The sequence below is a fragment of the Sphaeramia orbicularis genome, chromosome 14 (assembly GCF_902148855.1).
Source record: "Sphaeramia orbicularis chromosome 14, fSphaOr1.1, whole genome shotgun sequence".
NCBI lineage: Eukaryota > Metazoa > Chordata > Actinopteri > Kurtiformes > Apogonidae > Sphaeramia > Sphaeramia orbicularis.
Window position 1 is genome coordinate 6,210,069 of NC_043970.1, and position 22,077 is coordinate 6,232,145.

The 22,077-nt window shown below is 37.6% G+C and overlaps 1 protein-coding gene and 1 long non-coding RNA gene across 2 annotated transcripts in view; one reads left to right on the forward strand and one right to left on the reverse strand.

Moving 5' to 3' along the window:
- Positions 1-21,889, reverse strand: part of ttc3 (tetratricopeptide repeat domain 3) — a 57,918-nt gene extending 36,029 nt beyond the window's left edge. Inside the window, 17 exon segments of the mRNA XM_030153222.1 lie at positions 58-118; positions 388-424; positions 5,444-5,561; positions 5,640-5,670; positions 6,546-6,587; positions 6,966-7,128; positions 8,062-8,116; positions 9,097-9,159; positions 10,008-10,102; positions 12,652-12,737; positions 12,865-12,997; positions 13,609-13,662; positions 17,321-17,396; positions 17,492-17,651; positions 19,585-19,630; positions 19,710-19,768; positions 21,778-21,889. Coding sequence (XP_030009082.1) covers positions 58-118; positions 388-424; positions 5,444-5,561; positions 5,640-5,670; positions 6,546-6,587; positions 6,966-7,128; positions 8,062-8,116; positions 9,097-9,159; positions 10,008-10,102; positions 12,652-12,737; positions 12,865-12,997; positions 13,609-13,662; positions 17,321-17,396; positions 17,492-17,651; positions 19,585-19,630; positions 19,710-19,757 — 1,268 coding nt within the window. The 5' untranslated portion in view covers positions 19,758-19,768; positions 21,778-21,889.
- Positions 9,234-11,512, forward strand: LOC115432411 (uncharacterized). The gene is made up of 3 exons (XR_003937202.1): positions 9,234-9,245; positions 9,917-9,923; positions 11,278-11,512. It is a non-coding gene; the product is annotated as an uncharacterized LOC115432411 (long non-coding RNA).
- Positions 21,890-22,077: the final 188 nt, after the last annotated feature.

Genomic DNA, 22,077 nt, shown 5'->3' on the forward strand with positions numbered 1-22,077 from the left:
ACTTTGAGCACAAACATGGCTTTTTCAGCAGACAATGGCAGCAGCATCTCAACAAACCTTTTTGTTGTTTTTGAGTCTTTAGCACTGCCCTTTGTGCGTGTAGCCTGGTCAGGCTTCCCTGGGGAGAGTTAACAGAAGACTCTGAATTCCATAATAAAACAGGATAAGTTCACTGTGGTACCAAAGTACAGCTCAGGAAAATGAATATCATAATGACATGTACACAATTCTAATATGATAGGGCAAAGTAACATCCCAAAAAATATTATTTGATAATGAAGGACAAAACTTTAGCATTGTTTGCAAACTGGGGAAATACACATAAGAGCATGCATTTTAAACAAGTGAAACGCACACCAAAGCATATCTTTGTCAATAAAGCCTCACCTGGTTGGGTGTGCTTCTCCATTTTAACCTCTGATACCTGTTAAAAAAAATATATACGTTAACGGTTATACTGCTGAACTTCAAACTGAGGCAATGTCAATAACAGCATGTACAGTGATACCTTGACTTATGAGTTTAATTTGTTCCATGACCGAACTTGTAACTCAATTTGCACATACATGAAATCGATTTTCCCCATTGAAACCAAATAAAATGCCATTAATCCGTTCCTCCCACATCAGTCCAACTACATTGAAATACTGTCTAGAGTACCCACGAGTTATTTCCAACCCATGAATAACGTAACCGGACTTTGTTGTGCAGCAGGAGATAATACCTGTAATATGTAACATCACCATAATCATCAAATTTAGAATTACATTTCAAAAAACTAACGAACTAAAATAAAATAAATTTAAATTAAATACTATTTTCCAAAGCCACAGGGAGCCGCAGCAGAGGGATGAAAAGCCATCTGTGAAGACTATATTAAAATGGGGTTGACAGGAGGAACCCGTAAGTACTCCTTAAGATGCCATGGTGAGCAGAGAGATGGAGGATCCAGCACGAGGATACCTACTTGCTGTCCTCCAATATTTTTCTTTTTATTGGCTATGACAACTAGTGGCAGCGTATCTCAAGCTCGCTCATCACTTGGGTTTTGGCTCACAACTCAAAGAAAAAAAAAACAAACAAAATTAAAGCTGCAAACAGCATTGGACGGGACCTCGCACTGGGCGATCCGCCTCCCGTACGTTCCGCCTCCCGTGCGTTCTGCCTTCCATGCATTCCACCTCCCATACATTCTGCCTCCCGTGCGGTCTGCCTCCCATACGTTCTGCCTCCCATGGCCGTCGACACCTCAGCTCCACTCACACCTCACCGTCCTGACACCAGCCCCCTTCCTTTTGCATCCATCCTCCTTTCACCCCTACAGAACGCCTGGGCCCCTCTGCTGAAACCTCCATCACCTTTTAATGAGGCTTTTATTTTGAAAAGCCTACTGTGTGTGTATGCAAGTGTGTGTGTGACAGACCGAATCCATTTGAGTGACTTGAAATTGTACAAACAAGTGAGCATAAAACTTATACTTTACCATTTTTAATAAGGCTTTGATTTTGTAAAACTTTGTGTGTGTGTGTACCATTCACACTTTTATCATGTCCTCATTTTAATTCTAATTTATATATATACACATATATACGCATACATACATATATACGCATACATATATATATATATATATATATATATATATATATATATATATATACACACACACACACACACATACATACATACATATACATATATACATATACATACATATACATATACACACACATATATATATACACACACACATATATACATATACACACACATATATATATATACACACACACATATATACATATACACACACACACACACACATATACACACACACATATATACATACACACACACACACACACATATACACACACACACATACACACATATATATATATATATATATACACACACATATATACACACACACACACACATATATATGAGGGTTTTACTTTGAAAGGCAATTTGCCGACTTCCTGCTGGAGTTAGCTCTCAATGCCCACTGGAACATTTGTAGTGCTCGATGTAAGGGACATTTTGGCATTGGTTTCATGTCTCTCAGACATTCCTGCTGGCTGCTATGGCGGTTTCCGTGTTTTTTGACATAGGTGGTGCTAGAGAACGCATTTTGGCACCTACGGGGTTAATTTTTGCATTTTATCAACTTTTTCGCCGGACCTGACATACGTGCCAAATTTGGTGAGTTTTCGAGCATGTTTAGGGGGTCAAAATCCAGTTCAAAGAGGCGTCGGGAAAATAATAATAATAAATTAAAGCTGCAAGCAGCATTGGGTGGGACCTCACACTGGGCGATCCGCCTCCCGTGCATTCCGCCTCCCATACGTTCTGCCTCCCGTACGTTTCGCCTGCCGTGCGTTCCGCTTCCTGTGTGTTCTGGCTCCCGTTAGTTCTGCCTCCCATACGTTCCGCCTCCCGTGCGTTCTGCCTCCCATATGTTCCGCCTCCTGTGTGTTCCGCCTCCCATACGTTCCGCTTTCCATGCGTTCCGCCTCCCGTGCATTCCACCTCCCATGAGTTCCGCCTCCCCTACGTTCTGCCTCCCCTGAGTTCCGCCTCCCGTGGCCGTCAACACCTCAGCTCCACTCACACCTCTCCATCCCGACACCAGCCCCCTTCCTTTTGCATCCATCCTTCTTTCATCCCTACAGAACACCTGCGCCCCTCTGCTGAAACCACCATCACCTTTTAATGAGGCTTTTATTTTGAAAAGCCTATTGTGTGTGTATGCAAGTGTGTGTGTGACAGACCGAATCCATTTGAGTGACTTGAAATTGTACAAACAGGTGAGCATAAAACTTACACTTTACCATTTTTAATAAGGTTTTGACTTTGTAAAACTTTACTGTGTGTGTACCATTCACATTTTTATCATGTCTTAATTTTTCTTCTAGTTTATATATATATATATATATATATATATATATATATATATATATATATATATATATATATATATATATATATATACACATACACATACATATACTGAACAAAAAAATAAATGCACGACTTTTGTTTTTGCTCCCATTTTTCATGAGCTGAACTGAAAGATCTAAAACTTTTTCTGTGTACACACAAGGTTTATTTCTCTCAAATATTGTTCACAAATCTGTCTAAATTTGTGTTAGTGAACACTTCTTCTTTGCTGAGATAATCCATCCACCTCACAGGTGTGGCATATCAAGATGCTGATTAGACAGCATGATTTTTGCACAGGTGTGCCTTAGGCTGGCCACAATAAAAAGCCACTCTAAAATGTGCAGTTTTATCACACAGCACAATACCACAGATGTCACAAGTTTTGAGGGAATATGAAATTGGCATGCTGACTTCAGGAATCTCCTGTGAATTGAATGTTCATTTCTCTGCCATAAGCCATCTCCAAAGCTGTTTCAGAGAATTCATGAAGAAGACTGTGCGAGGAAAATGGTGGTCACACCAAATACTGACTGGTTTTCTGACCCCCCTGGACCACCCAATACAGTAAAACTGCACATTTTAGAGTGGCCTTTTATTGTGGCCAGCCTAAATTACACCTGTGCAATAATCCTGCTGTCTAATCAGCATCTTGATATGCCACACCTGTGAGGTGGATGGATTATCTCAGCAAAGGACAAAGGAGAAGTGCTCACTAACACAGATTTAGACAAATTTATGAACAATATTTGAGAGAAATAGGCCTTTTGTGTACACAGAAAAAGTTTTAGATCTTTCAGTTCAGCTCATGAAAAATGGGAGCAAAAACAAAAGTCGTGCATTTATATTTTTGTTCAGTGTATATACACAGGGTGGGGAAGCAAAATTTACAATATTTTGAGACAGGGATTGAAAGACAGTGCATGACCAATTAGTTTATTGAAAGTCATGAGAATTTATTTGCCACAAGAAAATTGACATAATAGAAAATGTTTTTATTCTGTGTCCTCCTTCTTTCTCAATAACTGCCTTCACATGCTTCCTGAAACTTGCGCAAGTGTTCCTCAAATATTCGGGTGACAACTCCTCCCATTCTTCTTTAATAGCGTCTTTAAGAAAGTCGACATTGCTGTGTGATGTTCTATAGGTAGCATGTTCTAAAATGCCCCAAATAGCAGAATCCAGAGGGTTTAGATCTGGGCTAGAAGGCGGCCATAAACATGATTCCCAAAAATTGCTAAAGTTGGATTTGTTGCTGTTGTCAACAAGTGTTTTGGTGTTCTTGTGTAAGATTTTAACTTCAAATCATATTTTACTGCATTTCTAACGGTCTTGTTGTCTACCTCAAGTTCAATTACCATTTTTCTCATGGATTTGGTTGGATCCTTAAGGATTTTGGATTTGAGAGCTTTAATAAAAGCTTTGGTACGTTTTTTTGTTGCTTCCTCCACTTCCAGACTTTCTCGTAATAGTTTTGCTCATAGTCATTCTCTTCTTTACATTATAAACAGTCTTTATGGACACGCCAGCTATTTTTGAAATCTCCTTTGGTGTGATGAGTGCATTCAGCAAATCACACACTCTTTGACGTTTGCTTTCCTGATTACTCATATGGGCAAAAGTTTCTGAAAAGGTATGGATAATAGTGTTAGGTATGATTATGACATCAATATATGTTCGGTTTCAAAACAATTGACGTAGTGCCTGCTGAGAAAAAACAACTAAATGTTCATTGTAAATTTTGCTTCCCCACCCTGTGTGTGTGTATGTATATGTGTATTATTTATATATATATATATATATATATATATATATATATAAACAGGGTTTTACTTTGAAAGGCAATTTTCTGACTTCCTCTTGGAGAGAGCTCATAGAGTTCACCTATATTTTTTGTAGTGCTCGATGTAAGGAACATTTTGGCATTGGTTTCATGTCTCTCGGACATTCCTGCTGGCCGCTATGGCAGTTTCCGTGTTTTTTGACATAGGTGGCGCTAGAGAGCCCACTTTGGCACCTACGGGGTTAATTTTTGCATTTTATCAAATTTTTTGCCGGACCTGACATACGTGCCAAATTTGGTGAGTTTTCAAGCATGTTTAGGGGGTCAAAATCCAGTTCAAAGGGGCGTCGGGAAAATAATAAAAAACGAATGAAAAACAATAGGGGCCTTGCCTTCTGGCAAGTCCACTCACACAGTGAGTGGACCTGCCCTCTTGGCTCAGTCCCTAAAAAAAAAAAATGACTGCTTGTAACTTGGAACAGCAGCCAGAGACTGTTGAAGAGCTTCTGCAACAATTACTGTCTTCAATTTCCCAAATTATTAAAACATTTTTTAAAAAAATGCATCATTAGCTTTATTTGAGCAAGGAAACCACTACAACATCCAGCAGTTATCACCAATAATTCTTAAATTTTGAGACTGATTTTGTCACTGATGCTACCTAAGAATGCATGCCTTTACCATGACTGTAGCCCATTCTTGAAAATGGTTACTGACCTTAGTCGGTTGAGGCGTCCTTCTAACAAGTCCCACCATAAATTTGCTTGATCTGGGAGGTTTTACAGTGTAGTATTGCATCTCCTTTTTTTCTTCTGCTTTTTTAGCGCTGTCTGTTCTATAAAAAGTCACAAAAATTCAAGACTATCTAAAAATACATCAGATCATTTGTAATTTTAGTACTAGGAGAATTTACTTTTTATGCTGACTTCTTTTTGGACAACCACCTGAAAAGTAAGCACACAGACACTAACATTAGCTTTGCAGTATGGTTTGAAGTAGATCCATAAAAAATTACTGTGTTTACATGCACATTAGTATCCCAGGTTTATTGCAGCTTAATCATATTGGTGATATGGCATTTATGTGGAACAGAGAGCAATCAGGACACTCATATTCCTGTATACATGATTAATCCTTAGCATTCCGGTTACTCCTAACCACTGCTGATGTCTGCCTGTGATGTCTGACGACTGTTGTATTCCTTTAAAGTTCCATGGCTATAGAAAACAAAGCTATCTTGGTTATGGATTTGTCAGTATTCAGTTACTGTACATAATGGGAGATAAGAGAAACGGGTCATGTCGTCCAGCTGTTATTCTATCGCCGTCAACCACATCGGATGAACATATGAAGCTGTGACTGACAGCAGAGGGTCATCATGAAGGAGTTCAGTCATTAGTTTTAATGTCCATTTTAAAGTGGTTTTCCACCTGATATACTGCACTGTTCTTGTTACTAAACCTACATCAGCAGGTTGTTTATTCTGGACATCAAACAATCAGCTTTCTAATAGTTTTTCCTTCTTCTCTGCCCACTGTATTTAATTTTTCCAGTACTGATAGAAATCTGTTTCCAGTGGCCCAGGAGTGCGACACTTCGTACTCCGCAATGATCAGAAATCAGGATGAGATGCATATATTTAACAACATTGTGGTTACTACTGGAATACTCCTGCTTGAGTACTAGGATAAGGTCTTATCAGGGTTACTGAAATAAGGATATCAAAGATAATATACTTTAAAAACCCCACAATATCCAAGAAATTAATGTGCATGTAAAGGACACTGAAACAGGGAACATTTGGAATTCTAGCACTTACATGGTTCACAGTCGGGATTTTTCACGCCTGTAGGACCCACTCCTAGAAAATGGGTTGAAAAGGAACCTTGGTTGAAAAACTTAGTGGTATAAAGCGCATCTGTAAAATTGAATGTCTTTAAAACTACGAAGTGCAAATCTACACAGAGAACATGACTGTACTTAAAACATTTGACTATATAATAGCAATCTCTGTAATCTGAATCCAATTGGAGACTTAAAAACTACCTAGAAATACAAAAATTACATACATATGATAAACTTAAAGTTCTTTTACTAAACGTCTAATTGGAACCAAAATATTTGGACAATCATCACCAATTAACTACAACAAGAAAATATTAAATTTTGCAGAGATGTTTAGGGAGGAGATAGAGGACAAATTTGCATATCAGTGACCATCTGCCTTTAATTGACATGCCTTTAATAACTGTCACGCTGGTGAGGAATTTCTGGTGTTGTTGTTCCAGGTCCTTGAGCCCATCACGGTCATCCTTACATAGACTCAAGGCAGAGCTATTGGCTTCAAGTGCCATTGTGATCTCTCCCAAGCAGAAGAGAGCCTCACAATAGCGGTAGTGACCCTGCCAAAAACAAATGCATTTATTTCTATGCAAATGGCACAGGCATAACCTTTCATGTAAACAATAGAAAAACTGCGCCACTTGTGACAATTAAACAAAACTGATAAGAATTCATGTTCTAAATACAAACATGGATGTCATTCAATGACTTATTATATTTATTTGAAGTGCAATTTGTGTTGAGGAGAAAAAAAAGCACATATAGTTGAAATCCTGGATTAAAAACATGAAGAACAGTTCTTTTACACCATTCCTTCTCTTGTGTTTGTTTACTGTCAGTGACTTGTCATTCTTGTCTTTATGAGAATGACTGGCTGTGAAGGATGATGTCGAATTTAATAAAATGTTTAAAGAAATGTAAAGAAATAAAAAAAAAATTAAAGCCATGTCGACACATACATTTTTTATATTCAAGCAGCGAAAAACAGAAACAGTTGCAGTGTTTCCAAAATGTCACTTTTTGGAAATACTAAAACTTAAGGGCATTATGAACATTATGTATAAACATAGATAGTATTTCTAACTTTTAAACATAAACAAATTAGCATGAACATGAGGCTTAAACGATCAGGATCTTTATACACACCATCTACCATATATACAGACAGTAGAAGAGACTCTACCCAAGGCCTAATCAATTATTGCATCAAAATCACATTCAGAACCGGCCTCACTGTGATCAGTTGTGTGTTCTGCATTGGTTGATGTGTGCTTATCACAAGTGGCATGATATATGAAAGTGAGTACAGTTCACATTATACCATAGATAATGTGTTTTCAGAACCACTGCTGTCAAGGGTTTGTTACAGACGTTGAGTCTGCTCTGACATGTACTGTGATTTTTTTAAATTTTATTTTACATTATCATAGCCCAGACAGTGCTGCACACCACTACTACAGACTGAAAACAGGCAAGATGAAACAGAGCCATACCTTTGCCCACCGTGGTTTTAACAGAGTTGCACATTTTCCATCAAAAACTGCTTTCCTGTAACATTAGAAAACAAGATTTAAAAAACATTTCTGATCCCTTAGAGCTTTTAATTTTTTCATATGGACATCATAGATCAATAATAATAATGTAGCAGTTTTATAGACAGTAGTTTACAAAGTGCTTTGCATACGGCAGCATATGAGACATTGTGAACAAGGCTTAAAGGCAAATATACAAATACTTACAAAACTGAATAATAATGATAATAATAATAATAATAATAATAATAATAATAACAATAACAATAATAACAACAACAACAACAACAATAATAATAATAATACATCGGTTTTATATTGCGCTTTTCTACGTACTCAAAGACACTTAAAAGAACATAAAACAAAATTTGGGATGATTGCCACCCAATCTTAATAAAAGCGCACTAAAAGAAGAAGAGACGACATCACATCATAAAAACTAGAAAAGCACTCAGAGAGCGTAGACATCTGCCAAGGCAGGTCAGTCTCATCCCCCCTCCGACCACCACCAAAATCTAATCATTTGTTCCTTGTGCCAGTATCAACATTTCCTGAAAATTTCATTAAAATCCGTCGATAACTTGTTGAGTTATCTTCCTAACAGACAAACAAACAAACAAACAGACAAACCCCGATGAAAACATAACCTCCTTGGCAGAGGTAATAATGAGAATGGTTACCTAGTACGGCAATAAAAGCAACAAAACTAGAAGAGTCCATCAATTATTTTTTTTTCCAAGGTTGGAATGTGGCATAATGGACTTGATTTTGGAGATGTATCTAAGATGGAAAAAATGGGACTAGGCAATTTTATTGATGTGTTGGCTGAATGAGAGGTTGGTATCAAAGATAACTCCAAGATTCTAACCAATAGCCATGGAAACATCCACTGGCCCAACCCTAGATGATACACTAAATTTTGATAGTGACAATATTTACTAATTACAACCTAAAGCAACATTTGTCGGGACTGAAGAATCAGTGCTCAGTACTTACAGATATTGCTCACATCGAATATAGCATAGGGCTCTGTTTCCATATATAATGTGGTTGTCAGGGCTGGAAGGAAAACAAATGAATGTAAGTTCACAATTTCTGGTCATTTTAAAACAATATTAGTGGTACAGACCCAGAACTTCAGAGTGGTTCTAATATTATGCAGTTCACAGTCACTGCCTAATAAACTGGAAAGTCAATTAGTAGTTGCTTATGCTTTTAGTAAGATAACGATTTTAAGGTTACAAGAACAGACAGGACATGAAGCAGTGATGCTCAAATTTCCAGGAAAACAAGAACAGGTGGTCAGCTTGCTGTTAGGTGATCTGACAAAGCTGACTAAGAGAAAGTTATAGAAGTTCAGAGTTCATAGTTGGATATTCTATCTTTTTCACTAATATGAATTTGGTTCCTATGTGGAACCACACAACTGCAGTTTTTCCCTTGAATTGAAGGGAGAAGTGCTGGGGGAGTGTCTTGTTAGAACCATGTCTACTCAAAAAGTGGATCTGGATGGGCTAATGTATTGCCATAACAGCTGGACTGTGCACCATTCTCTGACAGTGACCTATCCAAATTATAATGCTTCCACTTAAAACAAGTGGAAATGCAAGCTTGTTCACTATATGATAAAAATGGCACAATTTTGAACACAGTCGTTCAGGAACCAGAACTAGCCCGGTGGAAAGGGCCTGTGAGTAACCTGCTGTTTTTGATGGACCAAATGATGCTCTTTAACATATATACAGAAGTTCAATTATCCCTTAATTGTGTTCTGATTTTATTTCACCTATAAAAATATATTTTGATTACATAACAGGCCAAGTGTCCCAAACCCCCATTCCACAGACATACACATTTGGACATGATACAATAATACATTAGGTTCACTTGAGCCACTATTTACTTACTAATATTTGACAGCTTTAGAGTAAAACTCAACAGCATCCTCATACTGCTTTTTCTGAAAGACTTCATTTCCCTTCTTCTTCATTTCTTCACTTTTCTGGAAAGGGAACACAGCGAAAAACATTTTTTAGTCCTATAATCATTTAGGATTGCATGTATAGAGACAGATGAGAGAGCCAGCTTTAAAGAAGTTAAACTTCTTCAATGAGGATCTAACAGTATTAGGACTGAGGAGATCATATAACAACCGGCATCCCCGCCCCATTTCACCATTTTGAACTTACAGGCACCAACAGTCCCATAGTAGTGCATTCACTGTTTTTGTAAATTGTCTGTAAAATCTGTCTGATCGAAGATACCTGGGAGACACTGCTGCATTATAACATGTTCCAGTTACTCCTGTGATTGACAGCAAATGTAGAGACCCGGAGGTACGTTATTTTGGGTTTCCAACTAGTTTAATGCATTTACATTTACCCACACACTAACCCATCAACGCACTAACCAGGCCAACACTAAAACAGAATCCTACCCCAGTCACTTCACCGATACATGGAACAAGAATGGAGGGAGGAAACATTAAAAACATAAACAATGCTGTCTACGAAACAATGTTGTATGGCAGTGAACACTGGTAGCTCGTAGGGGTCTACATCCTTCATATCTCTGATCTTCTCCAAATACCTTTGCTTTGCAGTCATGCTGAGCTTCTCCTGATATGGACCCCTTGCTTTTGCTGCCACCTTATACATTTGTTTTCTTAAATCTTGATTTGAACGGCTCTGTCCTGCACATCTGTACCATGCTGTGGCCCATAGCAACCGATAGCTTGTAAGTTCAAAATGACGCAGCCTCCCAGAAATGTCACATGATATGATGTATGTCCTCATTCCTAATACTACAAAAATATGACAAATGTCCCTGTATTCACCAGAATGTTCTATCAAGATGCAATAACAAGTTGAATTTGCAAGGTTGCCAGGTTCTGCCACTAAGTTATGAGCCCCGTGGTGTTGATGCAGGAGACCAATCTCCCAATAAAAGTGGGTGGTACTTTCACTGGAGCATAACTCAACAAATTAAATCCTTCTTCCTGTCAGTGCTCAACTGTAACTATACTGATATCTCTAACCATTTCCATTTTATAAGCCATCAAAATAGGGCCCATTATAAATAGAAGACATTTTTAATACCTTAAAAAATTGTCAAAAATTCAAAAATAAAAATATCCCAAAACTGTGAACAAACTTTATAGACATTGTCTCAAGGAAGCTACATGTAAAATTTGTAGGGATGCACCAATACAGATACCAGTATCGGGTATCGGTCCGGTACTGAGCGTGTGTACTAATACTCATACTCGTATAAGTGCTCCAATACAAACACACCGATACCACTTGACGACAGCGTGACGTTCACCTTATAGTGCAGCAGGTACGTGGCTGAGGAGTAATGTCAGTAGTCTGGAGATTTTTCAAGATAAACGACGGTGACAAAAGTAACAGTGACTGCAAGTTACGGTAAATACACAAACTGATACAGATGGAGCGTATTGTCCGTCCTCTGCGTACATGCTGTATGTAATTCTGTCCATTTTCCAGGAGTTAGCAGATGCATACCCAGAGCCATATAAAGATCATCATATTATCTTATATATGAAGCTCTGTGCATACCCAGACAGAGAAGCAGTACCACAGGGATCCATGGAGGTGGTGGATGTTTTCAAAAGCGACTGTGTGAGTTAGTGAAAAACTACTGACAACTACCCTCATCAATATCAATATCAATTAGTATTCACATTAGTATTACCTCCTCTGTTGTTGCCATGTTTGTCATTACTGACTTTCTTCTTCTCAAAATACTTTAATCTGCTTTGTGGTATTTGGTAAGTATGGTTAATTAAGAACGGCGCCGTCTGGTGGATTGATTGAGAAACACTCATTCCAACACATTAAATGTCAGTAGCAGCACTTTGTTAGAGCCAGACTTATGACAATGACAATAAATCAGTAGCTAAGAACTGTAATGGTATTATTAAGTACTCCTATCGGTACTCAGTATCAGCAAGTAATCAAATGTAAGTACCTGTACTTGGTCTGGAAAAAAGTGATATTGGTGCATCCCTAAAAATTTGAAATTAATCCAACCACTAGCTTCATCTGAGAAGATGTTTGAACAAATTGCTAACGAAGACAACGCCAGACACAGCGCCTTCACAATAGCTCATAGCCTATCAGCCAGTGAGCTAAAAACTGCTAGAAATTACAGGTCACTTAAAACTTTGGCAATGTGCTAATATCTAAGATTTGTGGCAAATGCTGATTCAAATACAGATTATCCTTATTGATCCCTATAAATTAATTTGTCCTTCAACTTGAGAAAAAGAAATAAGACGGCTTGATGTCTCTCTATTAGTGTAAAAAACGTAAATGTTAGGAATACTTATTGACTATCTAAACATCATGTCCAGTTTTTGTTGTAAGCAATAGTTCTATTTCGATGGCCTAGTCTGGATCTGGTGCCTGTTGGCAAAACTCCCGGGGCTGTATTCGAAAAAAAGAATTCTCTAAGAGTCTCTAAGTCACATAGATACATAGACAACCTATCAAGTCAAGACAGCCCTTCGAGCATGCTGTTGTGTCTTACCTCTATGAAACTGTCAGGTGGGTAAGATGTCAGTTCGTTGATGGTCTTTTCAATGTTAGTACCCATCTTGTGAATGTACTGAGCAACTGATTAATGGGGGGAAAAAAAATCAAATAAGTTAAGTCACTTTTAAAGATCACAATATTCTACTGACGTATACAGATATACTTTTATTTCTTTACTGTGTAAAAAAGTAATAAAATAACACCATACACTCTATGAAAACAAGGTGCAGGGCTTTGTAGCAGTTATTTATGTGGCCAAGCTCCTGAAGTCGAAGGCAGATCTCAGGTTCTTCTGTCCGCTCCACCCAAAGTACAGCATCCTCCAGAACCTCAGGGCAACGCTGGTGGGACAAAGTCACACTGAGCAGATAATCTGAACAGGTTAAGCTGAAAACCTCATATACTACAGTTTTTTCTTTCATTGTAGTGTCTGGATGTTAAATGAATGATGCAAAATTTACCCCAAATCTTTTCAAAAACATTTTTCATAAATTGAAGTCTGCACTAATTCACTTTCTTGCAATCATAATTTGATTCCATGTTCTTTAAATGTAGTGGTATCACACCTAAAATGCATTTCATCCTGAGGTATGAGTATAATAAATGATATAACCACATCTTGTTACATGCAGTATAGATGCATAGGTGAAAAGCAGGCTAAAGATTTTAAGATTTAAATTCGCTTCTCCTAGCTTATTAGGTTAGCTTTAAGTTGACTACTAAACCACATTCTATTTAAAAAAAAAAAAAAAAAAAAAAACCTGTATGGTGACACTTTATCATTCAATAATAAATCTCGAGACCGCTTCAGTCGATTAAATTTCTCTTGAGGTGGTTTGGGTTATTTGTTGTCTGTCATTACACCTGGAAAACAGCCATGGCTCTGCGAGTGTTGCCTTAGATAATGTACTATTGTATATTCAACATAATAGATGACTTCTTTCATTCTTACCAAATAAAATCTGTTGGCTATCCACACTGCAAGCTTTGCTTGGTCCTTTTTCAACTGCAAAAAGACACAAAGAAGTATTTTAAAACCGTCAATTTCATTGATTACTTATTTTTCTTACTCTTATCAAAAATGTCAAAGCAGGACTCCGCAACATAGCAAAATAATTCAACTGAGTTTTTGCCAAATGAAAATACAGATATACCTCAAAAAATTAGAATATCATGAAAAAGTTCAATATTTTTTGTGACTCATTTCAGAAAGTGAAACCCATATATTACATACTTATTAGACAGAGTGAAATATTTCAAGCCTTATTTCTTGAAATTTTGACGTTTATGGCTTACAGATAATGAAAACCCAAAAGTCTGTGTCACAAAAAAATTAGAATATTGCATAAAATCAATAAAAGGATATTTTAAACAGAAATGTCAGGCTTCTGAAAAGTTTGTTAATTTCTGTGTACTCAATACTTGGTTGGGCCTCCTTTTGCATGAATTACAGCATCAATGTGGCGTGGCATGGAGGCGATCAGCCTGTGGCACTGCTCAGGTGGAATGGAAGCCCAGATTGCTTTGATAGCGGCCTTCAGGTTACAACACCAGCAGATGGCACACTTTCATTATCTCGTCTTAGGGTTTGCATCCAATTTGGACCAAACTTGGTGAAAATCAACTACACACGTGTAAAAAGTTATTATTTGCATTTTTGATCAAATGCTGGGCGTGGCTGAGACGCACAACGAAGCAGCCATTTTCAGAAGTATAAAATTGTGGATATCTCGCACACAGAGTGTCAGATTGAGTTGGACCCAATGTAACATTTGTGCAGAATGACAACATGAACACAATGATATGTAACTTGTATAGCTGGATCGTAAAATGACTCTCTGATGCCCCCTAGAGTTTTTGAATGGGAGTGAAATTTTTTTTTGGACATAGTCAAAAGAAATTTGGCACACACATCCTTCATGCCAAACTGAACCAAAAAGCCAATGAGGACACACCCCTATTTACAATCATGTTGCCATGACAACACCAAAACTGTACCATTCAAATGAATGGGGTTTATCCACAAGGACACAATTCATGAAAAATTTTTTGTGTTACACTAATGGTACACAGACTGAAAATTACAGTTTGTAAAAGTAGATTTTTCCAGGGAGAAGAATTTTCAAAATATTGAAAAATGACTCTGCCCTGCCCCGCCCCCTCAAAATATGAAAATACATTGCGCAGATGGGACCCCACCCAAAAAATTTTCCACGTAGAAAAATGAAACTTGGTACAGACATAGCCCATGGTAAGACAAGGAAAAAAATTACATTATGGCCCCGCCCTAAACCCAACAGGAAGTTGGCCATGTTGGGTGGAAATGTGGACCTACAAAATCACACCCCTCATACTTTCATCATCTCCGTCTAGGGTTTACATCCAATTTGGACTAAACTTGGTGAAAATCACCTACACACGTGTGATCAAAAGTTACCAATTACATTTTTGATGAAATGTTGGGCGTAGCTGTGACGAGCTCACAATGAAGCGGCCATTTTCAGAAGTATAAAAGTGTGTATATCTCACACAGAGAGTGTCAAGTTGAGTTGGACCCAATGTAACATTTGTGAGGAATGACAACCTGAACACGATGATATGCAACTCATATAGATGGATCATAAAATGGCTCTCTGGCACCCCCTACATTTTTCTTTCAATGGGACAAAACAATATTTTTTGACAGAGTCAAACAAAATTTGGCACACACATCCTTCATGCCAAACTGAACCAAAAAGTCAATGAGGACACACCCCCATTTACAATTGTGTTGCCATGACAACATCAAAACTGTGCCATAGAAATGAATGGGTTTTTGGCAGAATCACACTCCTCATGCTTTCAACATCATTCAATTTGCACCAACCTTGGTGAAAATCACCTACACACGTGTGATCAAAAGTTATCATTTACATTTTTGATCACATGTTGGGCGTGGCTGTGACGAGCTTGGGACAAAGCGTTCATTTTCAGAAGTATAAAACTGTGCTTATCTCGCAGAAAGTTGGATCAAGCCCATGATACGGTGTCCTCTCACTGTCGGGTGGCCTCGGCAGTCGTGGCGGGAGAGTGAGGGCCTTAACACCACTTGCGGTTTTAATTTATATTTATTTTGTCAGTAGGGGTTCACACACGTGAACAGGCACATGCACCACACACTGAAATTTGTCTTCTGCCTTTAACCCATCACTAGTGTGGAAGTGACAGATCAGAGACCCCGCAAGGCATCATGGGTGAGCTTGTTTTACACTAGCTTACTGGCATAGTAAAACAGTAAACTTAACCAAGATTTTTGTAACAAAGCCATCTGATTGTCTTGATAGTGTAACTCATTACCCCCAACTGCAGTTTTGTAGTAGAAGCGTGTGACTTTCATCACAAATTTTTTCTCAAATTTGTAAAACCCAAGTGATAGCCTAATTATCACTAATCCAGTAGTCTTTCCGTGCTTATGCATCTAAATCACTTCCCTCATGGTGAACAACTTTGGAAATTTTGGCGCAAAGTGCATTGTGGGAATGGGAATTCCACCCAGCAGTAATTTTGCTGTCTCTTCATGAGTGTTGAACCTAAATGTTGCCTTTGCCTCCATCCACCGACTATACCCATCCTTTAAAACAACACTGATGGACTGTATCTTTTTACATTGTAGCAATCTGGCTCGTTTTCTTGCTGAATCTGACAAACTGCTTTTGTTTAGTCACCATGTTTGCTGCTGCTGCAGCTGGATGGAATTCCCATTCCCACACTGCACTTTGCAACAAAATTTCAGAAAAGGCCCGAGTGACGTATAAGTATATTATGTAAACAACCGGACTAATTGTGATGGAGTCACCTTTGAAGTGGTTCACCGTGAGGGAAGTGATTTAGGTGCATAAGCACGGAAGGACTAATGGATTAGTGATTATTAGGCTATCACTCAAGTTTTACAAATTTGAAAAAAAATAAAATGAAAAATAAAAATTGTGATTAAAGTTATACACTTCTTTAACCTGTATGTTAACGCTACAACACATTTTATTTTGAAAAACTGGTGACAGGAAGCAGTGTTGGTTTCCTGTGCAGATCAAGTAGAAAAGAGCATTTATGACAAGGTCTTGTCACAATGAAGGCCAATGTCAAAGGCCAGGCTCAAAGAATTCAATTGCAAACACTGGTAAAGGCAGACATTCTATAGAACTGATCATGAAACATGAAATGCATTATAGTACCCCTGCAGTAATGGTTCTGTTAATCTTACTGTTTGAAAGATTGGCGGTTACTGTCTGTAATGCATTGACTGTGTACGGCCTAATGATGGATAGGCGAGTGGTTGAGAAAGATATGGGGGTGGAGCCAGTGAGCCAGTGTGCGTGAGAGGTGCATACAGGAAAAGAGCATGGATGAGTAAACCCTCGTCTGTCCTTCCGACATCCAGTCAGACGCTACAGTATTTTATTGTTGCAATGAATATAAATAAGAGCTATATAACAATAAGAGTTTTGTTTTTTTTCCCCAGTTCATAATCTGACCAGTTAACTAATATGACGAGTCGACTAGTTGTTACAGTAGTCGATGATCATGACTATTGAAATAGTTATTAGCTGCAGCCCTACTCCATAGGAACAATGGGAGGACAGCAAAATTGACATTCAACTCAGCAGCAGAACATCTTCAACACTTACAGATCCTTTATCCATAGCTCTGAGAATGGTTTCCAATATTTCTATCTTGTGCAGGTGCTTCAGACTTAGATCACCACTGTCAGCAAAAACAGACAATTCAATCTTGTTAAATAATTCCAAACAATGGAGAGTGTTAAAATTATTAAAGGTACCGTTCCTATCCGTACCTACCTTTTGTCAATCAGGCCTATTTCTATGGCCCAGGAGGTTGCCGTGTTGGACTCATCCGGCTGCAGCAGAATGGGAAACCAGAAGGCATAGATTTTCATGAGACGTCCAGCCTCCTCCTTTCTTTCCATAGAAATACGGCTCCATCGTTCAAACACTTCATCTGAGACACAAACAAAATATGCAAAGTCAGAAGTCTCTCCCCCCAACGTAGAGCAAAACAAGCTAATTTGCAAATATGTCCAGTCAATTGGAAAAAATTGGAAAATTTATTTAATAGTAGATTATTTATTTTACTGTAATTGCTGATAGAGGTCAGACTGGTATTACACCTTTGCATTCAAATATCAGAGGTAAAAATTCCATAAATAAGGAGAACGAAAGTGTATTTTCTGGCATAAATAGGGTATTCTATAGTTTATTTGTTTTTTCATATCTGAGAAAAGGAGGCTGACTGTGCACGGTAAACATTGTACATAAACCATTCTGAACACTATTAATATAAAATAAACAGATCCATGAGGACCACTGTACTTCTAGATCAGGGGTAGGCAACCTGTTGCTCCTGGGCCACATATGGCTCTTGGGCCCTTTTGAAGTGGCTCAATGTGGCTTTGTCAAAAACCATATGGAAACAAATAACTTTTTTTTTCTTTTTTACATATTTTGCCATAACAATAAAGTGATTCTGATGTTATACAGGTGTAAAAAATATAGACTCTACTCTACCATGAATTAAAAAAAAATAGTAGTAGTAGCAAAAATAGACAACTTTTTAATTTTATAACACTGAAGGTATTCATCTGTATTCTCTGCTGCAAAGAAAGTCTTCACATACCAATTGATTTTTGCATCAAAACTAAAATAATGACAAATATCACCGTTTTCTTAGGTTTTGTAATTTCTTTCTAGGTCTGCAAATGCAAAGAAACTCTGATTTATTCTCCACAAATTCTGTACAAACTAATCCCAAAGAGCTTCTTAACCCATAAAGACCCAAACATTAACTGTCGAACCTAAACCATCTATGGATCTAAACTGTTTAATACCTGTTGATCTACTAATCCTATCATTCCATGTAAATAATTGGTGTAAAATACAGTTTGTCATTTTTCCATGGTCATCAGCCATTTGGATGTTCAGAGGCTCAGTAGTCAATGTGGAAACACTTTCTACTTCTACAACATTGATTCACCAGTAAAACCCATGGAGTTGGACCAATGACAGTCGATGGACACACTGGGTTTATGTTCAGTTAATGAGAGATTGGACTGAAAAAGTCACTTTTTCTTGAGTTTTCTCTGTATCTGATATAATAACCCTCAACTTTAATCTGAGCTTTTATGTACATCTACATGATCAGTGAATTAAACATAGGAAAATACATGACTTGCACTGAAAAAAAAGCAAAACAAAGAGGATGATATTTTAAATAAATGGTGATGTAGCACTTAAGAAAGGTTAAATATAAAGAAAAATTCATTTGGGAGCTGCCACAAAAGTAACACTAGGTCTTCAAGGGTTAAACAGTCACCAGTCTGAGGAAAGATACAAGGGTATCTTTTGGTTCCAGTTTTGTTTTTCTTTGTCTTTTTCTGTCCTAAAATTGCATTTTAGATTGCAAAGGTTGCTGACCCATGATCTAGATTGTGATTTTCCAGGTAATGTTAATTTTAGTTTTCACTGACCATTTACTTTTCATGAATATAAATCCTTTTCCCACTTTTGTAATATAATCACAAACTCCAAGTAAGTTGTAGAGAATGGCATTTACTTTCTTTAGTTCATTACTGTGAAATGAATCTATTTTAAGTCAAACTGACAGAAACTTTTTTTTTTTAGAAAAGGTCTATTTTAAAAAATATAAATTCATAATGGCAGAGTAGAGAGATGACCACAAATGAAGAAAATAACATAAAAGTTACCCACAGAGGACTTGGAAAAAAAGATATTTCAATTCATGGACTGTGATCTTAACTTACAGTATATACACATACTTGTGCTTAATATATTGAATTTAGAACACACAATCATTTTTCAAAAGACAACAGAACTCTGCATATCTTCATGAATGGAATATTAAGTTTGTCTCTTACCTGACGATCTAATTATGGCACCTATACTGCTATTGGCCAAAAATTTCTGGGGGAAAAAAAAAAATTAAACATTAACAACATGAATGCATAAGTAAGCTACCGCGTTTAATGTCTGTAGTACTTACAAGATCCAATCGGAAGCGTCCTGCGCGGTCAGAGTCAGAGTCTGACATTTCGCCCAACTCTGTGAGAAGATACAACAGGATGATTTGAAAATTTGGAAAATCCAATTCAGTTAGTTGTTTGCTTATTTTTGTAAATATTGTTACAGATTTTGCCAATATCTTCGGTCCTTAATGTTTCAACCAAAGTCTAGAACTAGAAAAGCACTCAGAGAGCGCAGACCTCCACCAAGGCAGATCAGTGACCCCCCCCCCCCACTCACCATTACCACCAAAATTTAATCATTTGTTCCTTGTGCCAGTAACAACATTTCCTGAAATTTTCATCCAAATCCGTCCATAACTTTTTGAGTTATCTTGCACACGGGCAGACAGACAAACCAACGCTGGCAAAAACATAACCTCCTTGGTGGAGGTAATAAGGCTACAGTTTGTACTAGATTGCATACATTTCGTCCACTACATTTTAGTTCCATATTTCAATTATGGTAGACAGATGTCTGAATGTGTGATGTTACATTTTAAGGACATGCTCAACAATACTTACAATGACTAACTTTTATCTAAAAGTAGACCATGTCCTCTGAGTGGCACAGTTAATTGTTTGATTTGATTGCTTAATTTGTTTGTTTGCCCTCCACCCCGCCCAAAAAAAAAAAACATCCAGCTTTGGAAATAAAGTCATATTTGGCAGGTTGTCCCTGTTTATGGCCTCGTTTAAACCTTATGGTAAAAATGCAGAGTCAAGTATATAAGATAAACTCTTTTGCAGCCATCTTAAATGGAAAAGTCTACCTTTACCACTGCAGACCATGTATCATCATCCACCAAGCCTAAGTGCAGTCACAGATTCTGAGCACTAATCAACTTTTCCTCAATCAATCAATAAATCAATCAATTTATTACAAAATTATTACAACTGTTATAATCGACAATTCATTTACAAGATACATTTTGTAACAGGACACCCCAGAAGCAGTCCTCAGCTTATAAATGGGGGCCCTTAAACATGTGTCCTGTGACACGTGTCAGCCTTTACGAATCTATTCATATTCTTTCTGATGATTATCTTATCAAAGTAATCATTCTAAATTAAGAGCTATCTGGCGTTTCAGTAGACAGAACTCTCCTTTTTTTAACAACCCCTTTATTGTGAAACAAGCGCTACACATAAACGCGTTAACTCACTGTGCTGTTTCTTTGGTAGTCCATCACTACTTCAGTCCTTACGTTAAGAACAAGAACAAATACACATAAAATGTATGTTTTACGTTTCATTCTAGAATATTTCTGCCTGCCTTTCTGCACTTCATTTTTTGTATTTTTCTGATGTAAACACTGCAATTTCCCTACGGTGGGATCAGCAAAGTCACATTTGATCTTATGCTGGTGAAAAGCGAGGCGTTTAATTTCCTCAAATCATCCCAGTGGGCCAGAAGAATTAATATATTTACCAGTAAAGACACATATTTTGAAAAAAAACAGCTTGCGGGTGTGGTGTACCACAAAACTAGCCAAACGACATTTCAATGCCATTATTCATGTTTCGTACACTTGGAACAGGGCGAAGATGAATACATTACAGCTTACACTGGTGTACAGGCCCTACAATATTGGAGTAGATCGCAAAAAGCCTCAACAGATGACAGCAATTTCACATACGCTACTATAGACAGTGAGCAGCTAACGCCTCAACTTCCTCAATCCCTACACTGGTGAATCAATAACTACCCACAGCTTTAGCATGCTGGCTAACCTATCAAGAATTTCTATAAACGATTTCGGTACTTTGATTAGTGTGCTTACCTTCCATTAAACCAACAATACTGAACTGTCACTTAGCTGTTAATTGAAATATCATTTGAAATGACATAAGTGTGTCTATAGATTAAAAAAAATAATAATAATGATGTTTAATGGCTGCCTATCCCAACGGACTTTCTTCCTTGTTTGATTTAGCTCGGAGCGTCAATTCACAACCAGTGCCACGACATCACCTAAGCAAAATAGTTAGTGCTATAGAGCAAACTTATTTAGCAAAAACATTTTGGGAAAATAAAAACGTAATTACCCTTTATGTTTATCGTATTAAGGCTTAAGTTTCCAGTAGTTTATCGCGTCCGGAAATGAAACCCAAGCGCATCACTTTTACGCTTGCGTGTCATCAACACGCGGGAGATGGGAGGGGCGCAAAGAGGGATCTGTAGTCTACAGCCGCGCGGCGGGTTTCAAGCAAAGTGGCTCAGTTTCAACGTTTTCAATCGGTGGTGTCGACATCCACGTAAACAAATAGTCCCGAACAACACGCACATACACAGGGAAAATACACTAATCCGCCATTTCATGAGCAGTGGTAATAATACTGATGATT